We start from the raw sequence: 18,865 nt of genomic DNA, 5'->3' as shown, positions 1-18,865 counted from the left end.
ACTCTGCTATGAGCCCATACTCTACAACAGTTCCAAGCAATACGGCAACTGCCTAAACAGCCAAGTCTGTAGGTGGTAGCAGATGTGGCTTTATTTGTAAGGGAAGGAAGTGATGGAGATGTGTAAATAATGGAGAAGTTGAGGTCTTATCTTTAAAGTACTCTTTCATCCTAATCATCTGGCTGGGGAGATGACAAGGATAGGTTTACAAACACAAAGGCTACTTATATGGAGAAAACCGCCTGAGCAGCTCACCCACTTACATCCCCATGGACCCAAATCAGAGTTTGACCATTCAGAGAGATTCATTAGCTGGGCTTGTCTCTGGTCGCTGGGCTTTGGTTGAGCTCTGTCAGTTTTGGAGGGCATTCAAAGACATATCACTCATTGTCCAACATTCCAGTGTCTCATGGCCTGACGGTCCAACTAAGCAAGTTGCTGTGCAGCAACTGTTTCATATACACACTATGACACATCACCAGTGAAATGCACTGGAGTGTGACGGGAAATATTTTTCCAAGAGAAGCTTAGGCAAATTAATAATGACAACAGAGTCGCCCACTCCATACTTTTCCATGATTCCACCAGGCCATATTGTTCTTCTGATTACATGAGTAATCTCACAAGATTTCATTTGACTACACACTCAGAAGAATCTTATCATACAGAACTCACTGCAGAACTGCAATGTATGGCAGTTATACCATGACTACAGGGTCTGATCTTCCTTTCATGTCTGAGCCAATTTAATCTTAAATTTATGAATTTTGCCATGCATGCAGGAATCATAGGCATTGGGGCACAGGTGTAGAGTAGTTTTATTTGGACTTTTCCAGGAATTTTCCAAGGATCACACCTGAAATACACAGAATGGTCAAGAATGCCTGGGGATACACTGGTCAGTAAAGCTAGCAAACACATGGCAAACCTTGCAAATTCAAGGGAGAAAATGGGACATATGAGATGTAATGAGTCCATACTCTGAGTCCATACTTTTAGTTTATACATTGTGTCCATTCGTTGAGTCTATACTTTGAGTCAATTCTCTGAGAACAGGTATCGACTCAATAGTAATGAGAAGAATGTGCAACAGTGGAACCAGAGCAGAAGAGTATAAGTCATGAATGAACTTTATGGCACTATTTTTTCATTTTTCATTTTTGTCTTAATTATTATGAAATAGACTGACAACAAGCTGTCCATTTATTGATGCTTCTCATTTAGTGGTATATTGAATTCATACTATACTAGATAGGTTCTTATTGACCAATCCATTTTCATACACATACCACAAGGCTATAACTGAAAGTGTCAAGACATCTTTTATGATCTCCTGATTTGGCTAGGCAAATATTTGCTCCATAGGTAAAATTTAGCAAGCTGCGCTATTATATATGTGATTCAGCTGAGCTGCTTAACTACAAGGATAACACATTGTAGAAGTTGCTAATAGTGCCTGTTGGTCTTAGTAGCCAAACCCTCTAATAGGACCTGTTTGGATCAGGTGATGTCCAAGAATATGGTTGCAGGAGCATTTCCTGGAAGGCAGTGATCGTATCTGGCTTTCATATTCTAAATGTGGTTATGAACAAAGGTTGCAGGGGTGAAATGAGGTCACTCTGTGATGTGTACCCAGAATCACAAGAAACTGATTTAAAATTGTATCCTATAGGAAAGGAAATGAAAAGCGGTTACTTCACTTGTGTGAAGGATAGATTTCTGTACCACGATTGACAAGGGAATTAGCAGAAAACAACATAGGCTAAACAAAGAGAGTTTCTTACCAATTTACTGCTTTTCAGTTACTGCTATAGCCTTCAGCAAATGCCTGCAGTAAATAATTAAATCTGTAGTTCAGTATAAATCACAGACTTTTTGCCTGTGCTTACAAAGTCAGCCATTTATGTTATTTCACAAACACGTATAGAGGTAGTGAACATCCCTCTTTGTGAAGCATGTTAAACTTAAGTAACACATGTCTATATTTTTTCACATGTGGGAAGTAATTTTAGGAATTCTTTGTTCAAGAAGGTATTAGAATTTATTAAGCTGGGATACAATTTGTCTAGTCAAATTAATTCCAGTATGAAATGATATTAATTTCACACTTTGCTATAACTGTTTTGAAATTTGTCCTCAGGCAAATTAGTTCAGGGGACTTGAGGTTTTTGTTTCAAGGTTATACAGTTGTACCAGGTGGAAAACATTTCGTATTAAATGATCAAAGTCTGTTTCTTGTGGAACAGAATGCTGGACAAAGCTGAGAGTACTACAGGTCACCTTGAGAGTGCTTTTGCTAGCTTACAGCCCCAAAGAAACATTAGCTTAGAAATCCTTTGCTGAGTCTCTCCCTGGGAATGCGACTGGTGAATCATGGCCTGTGGGTGTCACTAACAGAAAGTACCAAGGAGATACAAGATTAGACAAATACACACTTCACATAAAACAAAACTACAAATACACACTTCACATAAAACACAAATACAAAAACACATTTCACATAAAAACACAGCTACAAAAACACACTTCACATGAAAACACAACTGAGGAAACAGTGAAATGGTCCAAAGGGTGCATCCAATTATTTTCCACTTTCAAACACAAAACAGACAGATCATCCAAAGACATCCAAAAGATGTGGTTGAGCAAGAGAAACAACATTAGCTCATATTTATCATGATCAGTGGTCACAGAGCAACTCTGAAATGCTTCCAGTGGAAAACACGCAACCCCATTACATTTATTATTAGTGTGTAAAAAAAATCAGCCTTAACCTCTTAAACTTCACACTTTTCATTTCGTTATCAATCTTAAGGCACAATATACGGTAACTACTGTGAATTATTCTTTAGCTGCAGTGAAACTAGTATAAAAGACAAGTAGGTAGAAGAGTTTAGAAAGAAAATCTGGACCAACCAGTAGGTCACTGGAGTGTAAGGGGTTAAACCAGAATGGAGAACACTGCCACCAAAGAAAATCAAAAGGGAGTATGTTTTCAGCAAATCAAGCATTCAAACTCTATTTCTTCTCACAGTTATTTCGGAATTTGGTATAATCAAGTCTAGCCAAGTAGAGTGTCCCATCAGACATGGCTACAATGCACCTGGGAGAGTTGGCTTACATCTCTCCGCTGCCCACCAATTGAGGGTCATGCTAAATGAGACAAGGTCAGTACTATCAGTGCTCTAAGATCTGACCTCATGGAACCTCTGTCTAGATCAATATCACTAGCCTTAAACCACAAGAGTTTAGCACTTGACTTGAAAATTGATTGTGTTTATTTGCAAAGTGTACAAACGTGAGGAGGTTAAAGGGGTATCTTCTCTGGAGTGAGGCTTCACAGGAGCATGGGGTATGTGCAGCATCAAGTGTTTGTAGATTACATCAGGGCCATGTGCAAACGTAACTCTACCTCTATGATCAGTTCAAACAAATATAGACTCTCACTACCGTCTACTGGAAACAGTTGTGAGACATTTCCTCACATCTCTGACTTCTGTAGCGGTTTATAACTGCTGGAAGCAGTGTAATAGCAAAACAACCTGTTGGAGCTGCCCTGTACTGCATGATGAGCACACACAAATTAGGACACCACATCAGAAGGAACTCAATGTAGAAAAATAAATTATAGTATTAATTGAATCACTCTAGTAAACTGAGAGATTTTTCAATTAAATGCATAAGCAACATTCATGTAAATGTAAAAGGAAGTGCTTATTAATTCATAATAATACAGCAAAATTTCAAAATGGACCACTACAAAACATTTTGTTTATGTTACAAAAATGTACATATACGTCTTGTGACATTTGACTTTTGGGAACTCCTTATTACATCAGAATGTAAGGGGAAAAAATCCCTGAAATTTTAAGCACTTTAACAACTTGAGCTATACCAGTGGGGCACCATATCCAAGCTGATGACTTTCCACTCTCACTTACAGGCTACGAGTGTTCTATAGCAGGTTATTTGTGTTCTTTATCAGACTATGTGTGTTCCTTAACATGTGGTCGAACACCAGCCTGGAGAGCTACGTTTCTACATGCAGTGACACATGTCATGTAATGGTTATTCTCAACCTCTGCACCCTGACATATGTGGGTGACCTCTGCTGAACAGCATGGACCTTTGAAAAAATGCTAATGGATACAAGAAATCACAGCTAGCCAACACATGGGGGTAAAGAGGGTAAAAATAATAAAAAAAGAAATGGAATGTATTCTTGTTATGAAAATAACACACCTAAAGGTGGTTGTTATGCTAACTGTAAACAAATGAACTAACCACTATCAGCACTTACAAGGCCTAGATTTACTGGAACACTTGCAAAAGCATTTTAAGCCTATTTATTACAGACCTACAATTCACAAGACCCATGTAAAGTTCACATTGAACATAACTCATGTGGTATTTCCAAACTTCCAAGGCAGGACAGGCTGTATTTTAATCATCTTTTGTTTTGTGAGGTCCTAAAAGACCTGTTTTGTGAGAGGCTATATATTTTACTCTGGGTCTGTGACTGACATGGCGTACATGAGGATTAGTGGAGTAACACTCAAACTGGGACTGCAGTTAACCTTTATGACCTGAATCCTACAAGCTAGCTCCCAGGAACTGTGTGTGTGTGTGTGTGTGTGTGTGTGTGTGTGTGTGTGTGTGTGTGTGTGTGTGTGTGTGTGTGTGTGTGTGTGTGTGTGTGCATTCATGCAAGTTTCACACTTTAAGAAACATACTCAGACAGGAGTGTATGTGATCTCTTCACAGTTCTTGATCATTCATTCATTCATTCATTGAAGTCTATCAAATTGAAACACATACATACACACAAATATATACACACAGATGAACATAAACTGATGTGGCGTCATTAATATCCATCCTCATGTCTTGGAATACTGGTATATGCTTGGACGTGAAGCTTCCAGTGTGTGTAATTGCATTAGTGACATACAGATCTACTCAATCTATCCACAAAATGTGGAACCACCATTCAGCAGCCTAATGCCAGAGAAAGTGAGCACTGTGTTAAAGACACCACTTGGGTAATTTCACATCATGACATATTCCAGCATTCTTTCAATGAGGGTAATCCAAAAACACAATGCAAAACTAAACCAACCATCTACAAAATTACAAAGATTTAAACAGACGCCTACATCTCAATGGCAGAACAAGTCATGTTGCAGGATTAACTTGTCAATGATTTTTTACAATTGTAAATATTCTGGAACATTTTTTTTCTTAATGGAAGGCTGTTTTATTTTGAATTCACAAGCCCTGAAATTCAGGAGATTGATAGTGTTTAAAAAGCTGACAATAAACTAGATCCACATTTTATTGAAAAACGTTTCATATACATGCAGGACAATATATTAAGATGTTTTAATCTTAATGGCTGGTATCTGATCTGGATAGCATTAAAACATAAAAAAAACATAAAATTCCTTGCACTGCTTGAGGGCTACTGTTCAAAAGAATGCAATAGCAAGCTTGTGCATTTTGGGCCGAGTGGTATAATATCTCCATGTAATATTTAAAGGAGAGTGCCCTTTTAAAGTAGTATGCTGCACCATACTACATAAGATATAAAATGTTGTTTTATAAATCATGGACTGCTCCCAAGCTTAACTCTGTCATACACTATAGTTGTTTATAGAAAATGAGTTCACAAAATGGTATTACATTAAGCATTATCATTTAGATTTATATTTTCAAAATTACTATATTTATGAGAACAGAGTGAGGTCAGACAATGTTAAGGAGCGCTCAGCTTCCAGTAGAAATTAACCAGTATTTACATAAGTCTCTGCCCACACATATTTAAACCGCTGCAGGGAGACTAGACTCCTTTCCAAAAAGCAAATATACTGCTCAATGTAGAGCATTAGTGTATCTCATAAATCCACATCTTCACCACTGATCACCTTTCAGAAGACCTCAGTGTTTTCATCCTTTCATCTCACACTCATCCCAAGAGAATCAGTGGCCTCCATAATGTGTGGCATTGACGTCAATAAAGAAAGAGAATAACAAAAACAACAAGCAATTAATATTTGATATCCCGCTTTAAAATATTAAGTTCTTTCAAAACTTAACAAAGAACACCAGGAAAGTGTTTGTTTTGATTTAGTACCCCTTTCTCAGAAGGGAGAAGAAAGAATCCAAAAGAAATGTTTACTTTTGTCTTTTTATTTTAGTAGTGTTACAGGGACATTTGCTTATTATTCTTATCGGTATTTTCTAAACAGCATTTTATAGCTAGTCTAGGCAGGGATTAGTTACCCAATGTTACTGTGGGTTTAATATTTCAAAATACAAAACATTAGTCCAGTCCAGAGCAAGTGAAACAAATATTCTGTACAGTATTATCCAATACACCAATCTGTGTAGTTTGTTAAGTCAAGATAAATGCTTTTCCCTTTTTGCATCATTCACATGTAATCATGTAGGCAGTAGACAAATACTTAGGGAACCAGAGTGTGTATGGCTGTATATTTGCTCAAATCCTCCAATTACAAGAGCTCTCTAATGCCCCTTATATCCAACCATGCCAGGCTTGGCTCTTTAAATGACTCTGATTACACTGATTAATTATGTCTAGTATGGAGGATGGAATGCTAGCATCCACAATGTAGAGGGAAAATAACAAATATAATGAACTGGAAGTCAGCCTTACCCTCTGAACCAGTCAAAAAAACGCTTTCTAGATGTTTTCGGACAAGGGGAATTTTCAGTAGGGAATCAGCCCCACAGGAATGTGCATGTTAATATTAATGACTTGGTAATTCCTTTGGCAGTGCTACCACATTTTGGATAGTCCACGATCACATAGGAACATTAGGGACACTGGCTGGGACATCCCTGGTCTTACTCTGGGGAGATTTCATCCATTATCAAGTTAGGTTCCTAGAGGATTATTTCCTTATAAGGGTATTCAATCTTTTTTTTCCAGACAATAACTGTTTGCATTCAAGACTATTCAAACTTTTTGCGTGTAGTTGGACAAGGGTATGCATTGTAGTGTTGATTCAGTATTGCTGCCTACTGCATTAAATTAGACTTGTGCTAGTCTAAGCAATACCAATCAACTTAAATAAACTCAACTCAAATAAACTTACCAATAAACTCACATCAATAATAGGATATGAAAACCTGAAACTTAAAACTACAAAGTGCTGCATGGACTATTTCCCTTTTTTGTTCAAGTACCTCACAATCACATCATCAGTCTCTGACATCAGAATTTGGCTAAGAAACCTTGCTTGTCTCATCCTAAACAGTGGGTCAGCGTTGCACCACTGTTTTCCTCCTGAGTCTGGACAAAGCTCTCTAAAGGAGACAACACTAACCAGAAACATCACCTAAGCACAGGCCAGGCCAGAACAGGAAGATACTCCTGTAGAGCATTTCACTATATATTATATGAATATAGAATTTATATGTATATTGTAAAGAAAATCTTTACTATGTACATTGTAAAGAGAGTTTCCCTATGCACATTTGCACATTTAGTCAAACAGTTTATGTCATTTTGTACAAAGCCACATTTGGACATTAAAATGGACAACATCACATCAATGTTTGGATTCAGTTTGTTGGAAATGTAGCTAAAGCCAAATCCTTGAAAGATTACTGGCAGATTGCAGTGTCTTCTTCACAATTTCTGACGTATGAAAGTACGACAGGACTGCTGAGTCAGACAAGCCACCTTGGCAAACATCGGACTGGATTGAAAGCAGTCTTGAGGTGCTTTAAAGCCCCACCATCAAATTCCCATGGAAATACATGGCAGCTGTTTTGAACGCTGTGCAAAATTATAATCATTACTGTGACCAAGTATTCTGCAAGATGTGGCACAGAATTGGAGAAGAAGAAAAAAAGATCGCAAAGGGCAGACTCTCTGGATCTTATTTGTCTGCTTACAGTACTACAATACCAAACTCCAGTTGGAGAAAAAAACATAACAGAAATGTTTGCTTTCTGGGAAATGAAAGCTATCATGTTTCGAGTGTTTTAGCTTTTATGTTGCAGTAAAAATATTTAGAATTTGTCTAGTTTTGGCTCAGTTACATCAAATACAGTATGGTTAACCATTACTCAGTTTGTTTTTAGCTTCAACTTCCAATAGTTTCCACTGTATTGCACTTAGCAGCTGCCAGTTAGGTGTTGCTTCGAATCTAATATTAGACAGTGTGTCTCTGGATGCAGGAGTGTGTGTCTGCATGAAATGAACACAAAGCTTACATAAATGGTCATGCAGAAGTGTGCCAGTGCTGTCCCTACAGTGGAACTCTTGGGGCCAGCTCGGCCCTAGGGCCGTCTCCTTTCATGTACTTCCACTCGTGTTTATTTTTGCTTTCGGAGACTGAAAGTGCTGCAGAAGTGTGTGTACACACAGTGACAAGTAGGACAGAGATCAAATGAGCTAAGGCAGGCCAGCAATGGCAGACTGCATGGCTGCAATGTCCACTCAGATGGCAGCAGAACCAGACCAAGAGGTGAATCTCAGAACTGCTTTTGGTACTATGTGGTCATAACAAACTACATGCATATTACATTAGTCTCATTAAAATTGACCTTACTTGATGGGAGATGTAGTTTTGGAGAAGAAGAAAAGAAAAATGGATGGATGGAATGATATTAAAAAGTTAGGAAGAATTCACGAAACAGGAAAATGATTTGATATAGCATTCAACATATACAAATGCAACCATAATTCACTAGTCCTGTGTCCTGTCAGAACTGCCAATCAGGCCTCATAGAAAAATGAGTGTATCTTCAAATAGCACCTTCTTCCCACTCACTGCACACGAAAGTTTAAATGTAGTTGCGGCAGCTTGGCAGGAGGTTGACCTCACAGACACTGCACAGAGATCCATTCACAAACACACTCCTTTTGCTGACAGGCTCTGTGGGAAAATGTTGCCTTCCCAACCCCTGAGCTGCATTTGCATTATCAGGAGGAATACCATCCAAGATTTAGAGACTGTGATAGGAAATTTGACAACTGTGTTCTAAAAAAAAATCATTTTATGTAAGATTTTTTTAAGTTAATTATCAATAGCTTCATTCTTCACTCAGAAACGGTTAGGAAGTGACAGAATGAAGGATAGAAGCTCTCAAGTTTAATTGGAACAGAGTCTGATGCTTAACTCTACTGCTAAAAGTGTAACCCAGACCATTACTATAAAAAGCCCCTTTTATGATGGCAATTGAGCAGAAATTACCAACAGCTACAGCCTTTTTGAAGCTGCAGTTATTTTCTCACTCTGATAGGATAATGTGGGTTGACCTTTGACCCTCCCCCATTACACAGGAATCATGCTCTTTGTGCTGAGAGCGAGAGAACAGGAGGAGGTGTGAGGGCCACCTTTCCATTTTCAACAATTATCTTGGTCCTGCCCACCATGCCACTGCTAGCATGTGGAATGTGAGAAGGTTGGACGAGGGCCCAGCCAAGGCAAATACAATGCTGGCTAGGATTTAGATGCACTTCTGTGCCAGGGCGGCAGTGTGAGGGTGTTTCTCAGCTCACAGCCTCAGCTACAGCACAGAAGCAACACCTCAACCCCAGCAACACTGAGTCATGTGACTGTGTGCTGGGCATTAAAGCCTAGTTGCAGGACAGAAGAGCTGAATCAGAGCCATGCATAGTTTAATGCACACAGCCTAGTCAACTCATTCTTGCAGGAGATGGTAATATTAATATGTAACTCCAGCAGCAGACCAGAGTGGTTTACAACCAGAATTGTTATACTAGGCTACAACTTAGACCATATTTTTATCAGTATAGGGAATATCCATATAAAAATGCAAGTTTAAACACATACAGGGTGCATTTAAACCTCATTTAAATCTGACCACTTATCCGATCTGAGTTGCATTTAAGTCAGATGTTATACATGTGTATCCATCTCTCTGATCCAGGTTTGACAACCAGGAAATTTATGGTCAGGTTGTTTGTGTGGATTAGCATTTTTTAGGCTAAACTGCAATCAATCTGACTAACCATTTGACTATGCATTTACAATGCATATGGTTAAAATCTTAGCAGGATACAGCCCCGATATAAGATGCTTGTAATGACCATGTGAAATAAAAGGATTTAATGTTCTCATCTGAACTGCCTTGTTATTTACACCACAGAGATGGTTTTGTCTTTCCATATAAATGACAAATATTATCCTACTGCATCCCATAGACTAGTTGTTGTTGGATTCCCTCAAGTGTTGTTTCGTAAACCAGTAAATCTTTTATATTATTTATTTATTTAATAATGCATTTTCCTTATTGCAAACTAGTTTTTGCTGTTGTTTTATGCTTCACCATGGAGTCCTTGAAGAATATCACAAACTACACCCAAAGCTCTATTAGAATTTGTACTGGTAAGACACAAATCCTGTAGCTCACAAGTGTTACTCAAACAGAAACATGATTAGAATATTATCAATTTATTACTCATAGGGAGTAACAAATCATTTATACACTTTCTTCTTGTCTCTCTCTCTCTTTCTTTTTCTTTCTCTCTTTCTCTCTCTCTCTCTTGCTCTCTCTCTCTCTCTCTCTCTCTCTCTCTCTCTCTCTCTCTCTCTCTCTCTCTCACACACACACACACACACACACACACAAATATACATGAGCACATGCACATACTCAGCCTGGCTCCCCCTCCTTCTCCGCTAGCTCCTCATATGTTTTCCCACAGGCAGGGTTACATATTTTCTCATTATTTATCAGCCTCTCTTTCTTCAGCGACTTTGCTGTTTGGCCCGAGAGTCTTCCATCCCTCCCTTTTATCCACAAAAGTGATGTTTTGATTTGAGTTGTAGAAAAGTTGAAGAAGCTGAACCCTAGATAAGGTAAAAACATATACCCCCAAAACACATTCTCTCTCTCTCTCTCTCTCTCTCTCTCTCTCACACACACACACACACACACAACACACTCTCAACTCAAAGAAAAAAAAATTCTAGGTCAAGCATGGTCTCAGACAGATGAAGACAGACACTCCAAGCAAGTGGAACATCTGTCTGAGGAGTTCGCAATGGGACAGATCTCCACAGCAGCTCTCAAGAAGTGTCACAGTAATTCTTGTCCCCTGGAGTCCCTGTCCCTGCATGTGATTAATGAATGTTAGCGGGTGCTGTTCTGATGGAGTAGAGAAAACACTTATATAAGAGGATAGCTGTGACTCTCAAAAGAGATTAATATGTACAAACTCCAAGCCTTTGTCCAATGTATGTGCCACATATAGACAGCCTACTTGTTTTGCTGAGACTTCAGTCTGTAGTGGTTTGAGAAATGACAGCTGAGACTTTTGTTTAAGGGCATGATGTTTATAGAGGTTAAGATCAGCTTTTCACCATTTGCAAATTGAGCCCATCATTGGAATTTGACTTTATGTGTGCATTAATAACTTTCCAGTGACTTGAAACATGAATGTAATGTCAAAACTGTTTTCAACTTTCCTCTGTGTAACAGAAGGACTTGAAGTCAATATGTTTTGATATTTCAGTATCTACTGATATTCTTTATTTGAAGTAGTCACCCATTTCTCAGTACCAATATTAAATAATGAATGCAAAATTATATTATACATCAAATACTGAAGAACACAGAAATAAATTAACATAGCTCAATGAGCCACTTTAAGACAAAAGATGGGTAATGCATGAAGAGAGATGTTAATCTTCACTGATGTTAATCTTTGCTACAAATAGTGTAAAGTCTACAAGCTTAGATTTGGACACACTGCCCTAGTTCAAATCATGTCCACTTCATTGCCCAAAACAATACTCTTTATGTTCATGTCAAAGTAAGGAATTTCAATCCAAAGCAGTTAACAATAAGAACAGGTATTAATGCGATTGAAAATGAAAACATCTAGGTTAGTAATGCTGTTATGTTGATAGCAAGGATTAATATTTCTTGGTTGTCACTTTGCACTTTTATTTTTAATACCTCTGGTAACACCAGGAAGACACATTTGGACCATTACTCCAATGCACCAGGAAAGTTAAAGGTATTTCAGGAAATTCTATTTTTTTCAACACACATTCTGGTTTGGCCTTGAGCAAAATGTCATAAAGGTATAAGCAAAAAGCTGGAAGCACCTAAAAATAGCTGCAATTAAATCCCAATAAATGCTGAACAAAGCAAGCACATGTGGTTGATTAAGTGATTCAAGACATATATCTGTGCAAACGTCTGATGCTGCTTGCATAAGAAAGTCTGGAGACAGCCTGAGTCTGGTGTAAAACAAACGGAAATGAAACCTCATTCCTCCAGAGCAGTCTCTGTGTCTCAGTGCTTGCTCAACTCCATATCAGCAATATGACCCGAAACGAGCCTATAGACTCTGATGACATACAATTTCTTGGAAAATGATTTTAAAAAGGGTGACCTGCCTACCGGGCTGAAAAATTTGTGCTAAACATGCCCCTATTCTTTCTAAATGACTGAGAAGCCTACAACCCTGGCTTCAATTTTCACATCCATTTCAAAAGGGGTTGACAGTGTTGTAATGTATTTTCTTACATATTCCCCTGACATGCTAAGTAGAGTGTTCTGTTTTGCTTTCACCTTCTGTGAGGAAGGACTCTGAGGCAGAGATGCATTTCACTGAAATTGTGATGAATATGCCGCTATTCTGTTCCCTTTTGAAAAACAGGAAGGAAGAGCTTCTCAATCTGCCGAATGGCCATAAGCACTCATTCCTTCAGTATGTTGGTTTTGGCCAGCACTATCAGCAAAAACAAACTCTGATACAAAGGAAGTCACCCCTAAAATAGGTCCTATGTTTACTCTGTAGACATGCTGTGTGGGCTTCGGACAATGAAGAAGACAGCAAAAATGACTCAGTACAGGAGAACATGGAAGCAAAATTTCTTGAGCTCTCAGGTTAACCTCTCAGCTCTATGATAGCTATGTCCAGGAAGAAGCAGAACAATGTGAATTTCAGATGGCCAAGGACTGAATGTGTGATTTAAAATCAAGAGCACAGTTTGGCAAGAGGCACATCCTTTAGGCACATGAGCTTATAAAATGTTTTCTCTGAACACACAGAGTGAAGATCTATCATTTAACCTCCACTGAGGACTTCCACATGTCCTCATGGCAGACACTTTCCCTTGGCCCAGAATGGAGCTTGCACTCCAGTGTCTCACTGAATTCCTTTCACTTGAGACAAACTCTGACTGGACATGCTTGCTTTAAAGTCCAGTCTCACTGCAGGATTAGATATCCTAACATCTATTTTAAGAACATAGCTCCATTTTATTTTACTTTGGCCAACAAAGGTGTCCCTTCACAACAGATCAGATAGTGAGACTCAGAACCTCTGAAGGGCCACTGGGATTGGTTGGGGTTGTGGAGACGTGGGGTTGGGAGGAGGCAGAGTTGGGGCAGCAAGCAATGTCCATAAGTGGCTAGGTTCTTGTAACAAGTGACAAAACATCATTTAATCCATAAGACGCCTTCAGTATCCGACCCCTCCTTTTGCTGCAGTAATCCTTGGACAAACAGAAGCCATCTATTACAGGGCCAAAATGTTATCAGGTCTTCTCCTTCCCCCAGCACAACAGAATTCCACAGAGTGATCAATGCCCCCTGACGAGGCATCCTGACCTGGCCGCACGCAGAGCACTCAGCATGTCCACCAGCACACCCGCCACTATCTGCTGTCTTTCATCAGGCCAGAGATGTGGAGGCATTGGGACCACCTTGGCCATCCACCAGGAGTCAGGACTTACATGATTAAGACAGATAGGCTTGCCGGGGACACTTAATCTGCTGTGATTAAGCATGTTAACTGAAATATGTTAACTGCATCCTCATGTTCCACTTGCACAATTAGACTGAATTAGCAGTGTGGTTTAGTTTACTATAATACACCATGTAGTTGTGCAATTGCTCCCATGAAACAATTACTTTGAGAAATGTTTACTTTAAACTCAAAAGAGCAAAGATGTGCAATTGAGCATGTGATACTATCACTCTTATTGCCTGTTAACATGTAACAAAGTAGAGGTTTAATTTCACACATAAGAAAATGCTTTTGTAAAACGAAGCTTTTAATTAAAAGAAATTATATAAGAGCCAAAAAATATTTTCCTGCCTTACTGACATAAATGCTAGGATTAGATTTAGAAAGGGCAGTGTTTAGGTACAGTAATATGTAGTTCATCTGTCCATAAATACTGTGAAACAATTGTTTGTGCGTGCGTGTGTGTGTGTGTGTGTGTGTGTGTGTGTGTGTGTGTGTGTATGTGTGTGTTATAAGCCAGACATTTAGAAATGAAAAATAAAGGTAGAGGTCTTCCCTGGTTCATGGTATCATTAAAGAAGCATTATAGCATTCCTGCTGTTGGCAACTCCCATATCTGAAGAAAAGTCTCTCATTAGAGTAGAATCCAGTCCATAGTTACTCTCAGTTTGATAAGGACTAATGGACAACTAAAGGGTCCTGCTCATTCATTCTAGAGATAATCCCAAATGAAATGGGCTGCATGTACTTTTAAAGTCATTGTTAGACATCATATATTAAATGGGTTTTGTTACAACACTTCAATGTAAAATTCATGTAACATGAACATGATATTTTAACAATTAAATATGGTGAAAATAAATAGTAACAGTTATAGTTATAGTAACAGTGAATATAGTTATAAGGTAATTCTGAATCACTTCATTATCAAAATGTTAAGTTCAATGAGTCAATGAGTCAAATTCTCAAAAAGATTAAATAAAGCTGGAGACACTGAGATAAGTGTAAGGGATTAGTGTGAAGGCTATATGACCTCTCATGCTTTGTATAATTACAGCACATTTTACTAAAGATCATGTCATGCACATTAAATATGTTACTTATTCTCCAGGACAATCTGTTTTTTAAAAAGATCATTTTTAAACATGCATTTTACATTGGTTTTCTGATTCAGTCCACAAACAACGTGTATCACCATGGGGACAGACTATGAAAACAGCCACTTCATCTACTGCTCTTCAATACTTACACACCGTTCATAATAAGTACAGGCACAGTCTACTATCAAATAGCTAAATGTAACACATGCTGTCACAAAAAAACAGTGCTAGTGTTAAGGGCAATTAATTGTAATATCCACAAACAATCCATCATACATTATGTACATTTGTTTGGCCGCTATAGACTAGTGGTTTACAAAAATAAACTAATACATTTGAGCAATTAATCATGGCATGTATCTGGCACCTTTATAGAAACTTTAATACACACTGTAACATGCAATTAGATAGTCAAAGGCCACAGTTTGTTTGTCTAATTCATGACTATATTTTAGAAGCAATTTACTCTCTCTGAGAACTCCGAAGAAGTAGTTCAGTGGTTTGTCAGCAAATAAGGGTTATTTTTAATAAGTAATTGCTGTTAAATACAACCCTTGCAATTTTATTAAGCACAGCGATCACTGTAACCGAACAACATCCATGATTTTTACATTTTTAGATTGGTTTCAGATTCATCTACTGAGGCCAAACACGCAGCTAGAAAATGAAAAGGATTTCTTACTCACAGCCATTTAAAAGTATGTTTTTGTTAAATGCTTTCATTTATCTTGTTATTAAACATTTAATCTTCACACTCATTCCAGATTTACACTGAATGGAATTTGAAATATAAATGATCTGTAATGTGTAGTATGCAAACTCAGCCTTCCATCATATTCCAACAGTTTCATTTGAATGTTGGACAGGCATCTTTGAGGAGGAAGTTTAATAGGAGGCCATAGTCCCCAAACTCTTCTCCCCATGTCTCCCAGGGCTCTCCCTCACTTCCTGTCATTACAGAGACAGCTTACGCATGCCTTCCATGGTGAATGACCCACAATGTGTGGCAATCACCTGGACATCTGTGAAAGCAGGCACTGCTGAAGCGAAACCCCCTTGCCAGGTGGTCACACAGTCCACAAGAAGCAATGGGGGATAGTATAGTGCTACTCTGATACAACAGGGGGTGGATTGGTTCATATCACAAGTGTAATGCTGTTAAAAACAAGGAGCCTTCCACTGCAATGTTTGCCATAGCATGGTGACAGTTTCTAAAGCCTTCATGCTGGTAGTTTGTGCTAATTCACAAGCAGTAACCAGGCATATCAGACACAATATATGTTCTGTCAACACTGGAAAGATCAAAAAGGAGGGGAAAAAAACTTACATAACCAGAGGATGGTGCAGACAGTTAAAACCCTTGGTAATGGTATGTGCTTGCTGAAACAAACTGGTATTGTTATAGTTTTGTTTAGTCTAAGGTTATGTTCTTTATAATTTACTTTTATTTTGGCCGGCAGCCGCACATATTAGGCACTAATTCTGGAACACTGGAACACAGATGACCTTACCTTCTGCAACCACTGTGTGTAGTTCTCCATGATGTGTTCCAACTGCTGGATCTTCTGGCTGGAGAAGTCAGACTCGGGTGGAGGGGCGTCTCTCTGCAATGCGTTGACATTGTACTGAGCACCCGTATTCGGTTCCCGGCAGGACGCGCCACCTGTGCCGTCGCCCTCCGGAAGGATGAATGTGTAGGTGCACTGGCCGTGCTGGAGACGGTGGTACTTGCGGCCAGGTGCTGTGCTGCTGCTCGCCTTTGCCGCTGAGCTCCGTGCCGCCTCATCTGATCCTCTCTTCTGATCGCTCCCAACACAGCTGGTCACTACCAGCAGAGCTGCCAAACACAGAGTGCGGCAGACGCACCTCTGCAGGAGCATGGCAGCGCCAGGGGAAAGGCGGCTGGAGCAGGGCTGTTGAGCTGGGCTGTTGAGCTCTCTCAGGGCTTCTTTACTTATCGCTTGTTGATCTCTCTGGGTAGCCCTGAATCAGGCAATATTAGAAACTGACAAGAGTGTCCAGTGACCCAGTGCATATAGCAGTTATGTCCATAGTGCACCTCCCTGGGTAAGGACTTGTGGAGAACATTGCTGGTCCAATCGTTCTCTAACACCCCTGGAGTGGATTATTGCTGTGCAGTTGGTTTTCCTGGAGAAGCAGCCAGTCTCTCGGAGAGCTCTGTGCACATGTTGCGCATTGACTGCATTTATGTGGACTCAGCAGTCAGGTTGATTTTCTAAAGCAATGCTTCCATGACGATGCAGTGCACACAGAATACAAACTGTGTCGTCAGACCTCCTCTCTCACTTCTTCTCCCTTTCGTTCTCTCTCTCTCATACTCTCTCTTTCTCTCTCTCACTCTCTCACTTTCTCTCTCTCACTCTCTCTCTCTCTCTCTCTCTCTCTCTCTCTCTCGCTCTCCCTCCCTCTGTGTCTCTGACCAAGCAACTGCACAAGATCATTTGCTGTAGGCTTCTAGCACGCTCTGTGCCTGCCCCTTAGAGTGACTGGAGAGGAATGTGTGTGCGTGCGTGTGTGTGTGTGTGTGTGTGTGTGTGTGTGTGTGTGTGTGTGTGTGTGTGTGTGTGTGTGTGTGCGCGCGCGCGCACGCGTGAGTGTGTGTGTTTGTGTGAGAGAGGGAGAGAGAGAAAGGGAGAGTGCACCAGAGCGGGACCCCAGCACAGAGGATGTTCTCAGAGTATAAGGATCATTTTACAGGCTCTCTGACCCTGGGCTTGTGTGGTAGCCCTGCCTCTTTTACACTAGGCCTGCACACACACACACACACACACACACACACACATATGACCTTGCATATAAAGTCTTATATGACCTTATCACCACATGCTCAATTCATTTTAAGTGGGTTGTTTTTGCATTTATAACACAATTTGTCACTTTGCATTAGTTTTTTACTTTGCTGTAACTATATGTATTGCCACTTAAAGAAAAAAAAACATTTAGAGCAGTTAATCTATCTGACTTCATTTTCACCCTCAGAAATTAGGAGAGAGTACTGAACACTGCATGGAATGTGACATTCTGGAAATTCTGCTCCTATCAAACACACCAACTGGAGAATTGCTCTATTCCCCCAAACCCCCACCCCCTTTTTTTTACTGCACTATTTTCAGAAAGACAAAAGCAACATGCTGTTCTGGCCTAATGGAGGTACAGCAACATCGGAGCAGACAGCTTGTAGCCAGCTTTTCCTCAGAGACGTACTGCAGTTCCTCTATGAATGGTTACGTTTGGATTTGTTTTGTCTCCAGAACAGTGCAAAGACTTGGAAACAGTAACAGTCAGGACACCTTGGTGAAAGATGAGGGGTCAATGGTCAAGTTCCAATTAAAGCGTCTCTCCTCCAGAGTCCTCATCTCTCTCTCCTCAAGAATCTGCTGCTCAGATAAAGGGTGAATGCTTCTCAGCGATGTGTTGTCTACTGAGGCGAGACTCAGTGCATTCATTCACACCACCCTCCTCACACTCTCCATCTCACGAGGAGGCAGTAGGCCGAGATAGCAGGTCCAGAATTCCCCTGGGCCCACCTCGGGCTGAACGCATGTGTAAACATCTCCCTGAAGTCTGGTGCCCCACACCATGCCCTTGTGACCAGATGACTGTCTCATGCTTCAGTATCTGTAATAAAATACTGATTTTGGAACTGTTACGTAAATGGTGCAAAAATGGCCAAATTCCAAATATTATGACAATATGTCACTGATGGTGTAAAATCTTAAAGATTACAAACTTATTCATCATGTACTTAGGGCAGAATTAAAAGGCTAAACATTCGCGGCACAGTAAGGTTTTACTGTAGCTCATAACTTAGCCTTAACTTGAAGCTTGACACCCCAGAGTACAGTGCTGCAGTTTGTTTCACAGTCTGATAAGCGGCAGAGGTGGTTCGGGAAATGCCAAAGCTGTCCATATTTACACTGTCTTAATTGACTTGAATAATGTAGTACCCAAGAATGTAAACATAGAAATTGCCGGAAAG

The 18,865-nt window shown here is 39.7% G+C and overlaps 1 protein-coding gene across 1 annotated transcript in view; it reads right to left on the bottom strand.

Annotated features, from left to right (window-relative positions):
* angpt1 (angiopoietin 1) overlaps window positions 1-17,233 on the bottom strand; it is a 41,717-nt gene extending 24,484 nt beyond the window's left edge. Inside the window, exon 1 of the mRNA XM_027027030.2 lies at window positions 16,377-17,233. Coding sequence (XP_026882831.2) covers window positions 16,377-16,745 — 369 coding nt within the window. The 5' untranslated portion in view covers window positions 16,746-17,233. The remainder of the gene's footprint in view (window positions 1-16,376) is intronic.
* Window positions 17,234-18,865: the final 1,632 nt, after the last annotated feature.

The sequence above is a fragment of the Electrophorus electricus genome, chromosome 8, assembly GCF_013358815.1.
Source record: "Electrophorus electricus isolate fEleEle1 chromosome 8, fEleEle1.pri, whole genome shotgun sequence".
In the NCBI taxonomy this organism is placed as follows: domain Eukaryota; kingdom Metazoa; phylum Chordata; class Actinopteri; order Gymnotiformes; family Gymnotidae; genus Electrophorus; species Electrophorus electricus.
Note: the sequence above shows the minus strand (reverse complement) of the source record. Positions and strands in the feature narration are given on the sequence as shown.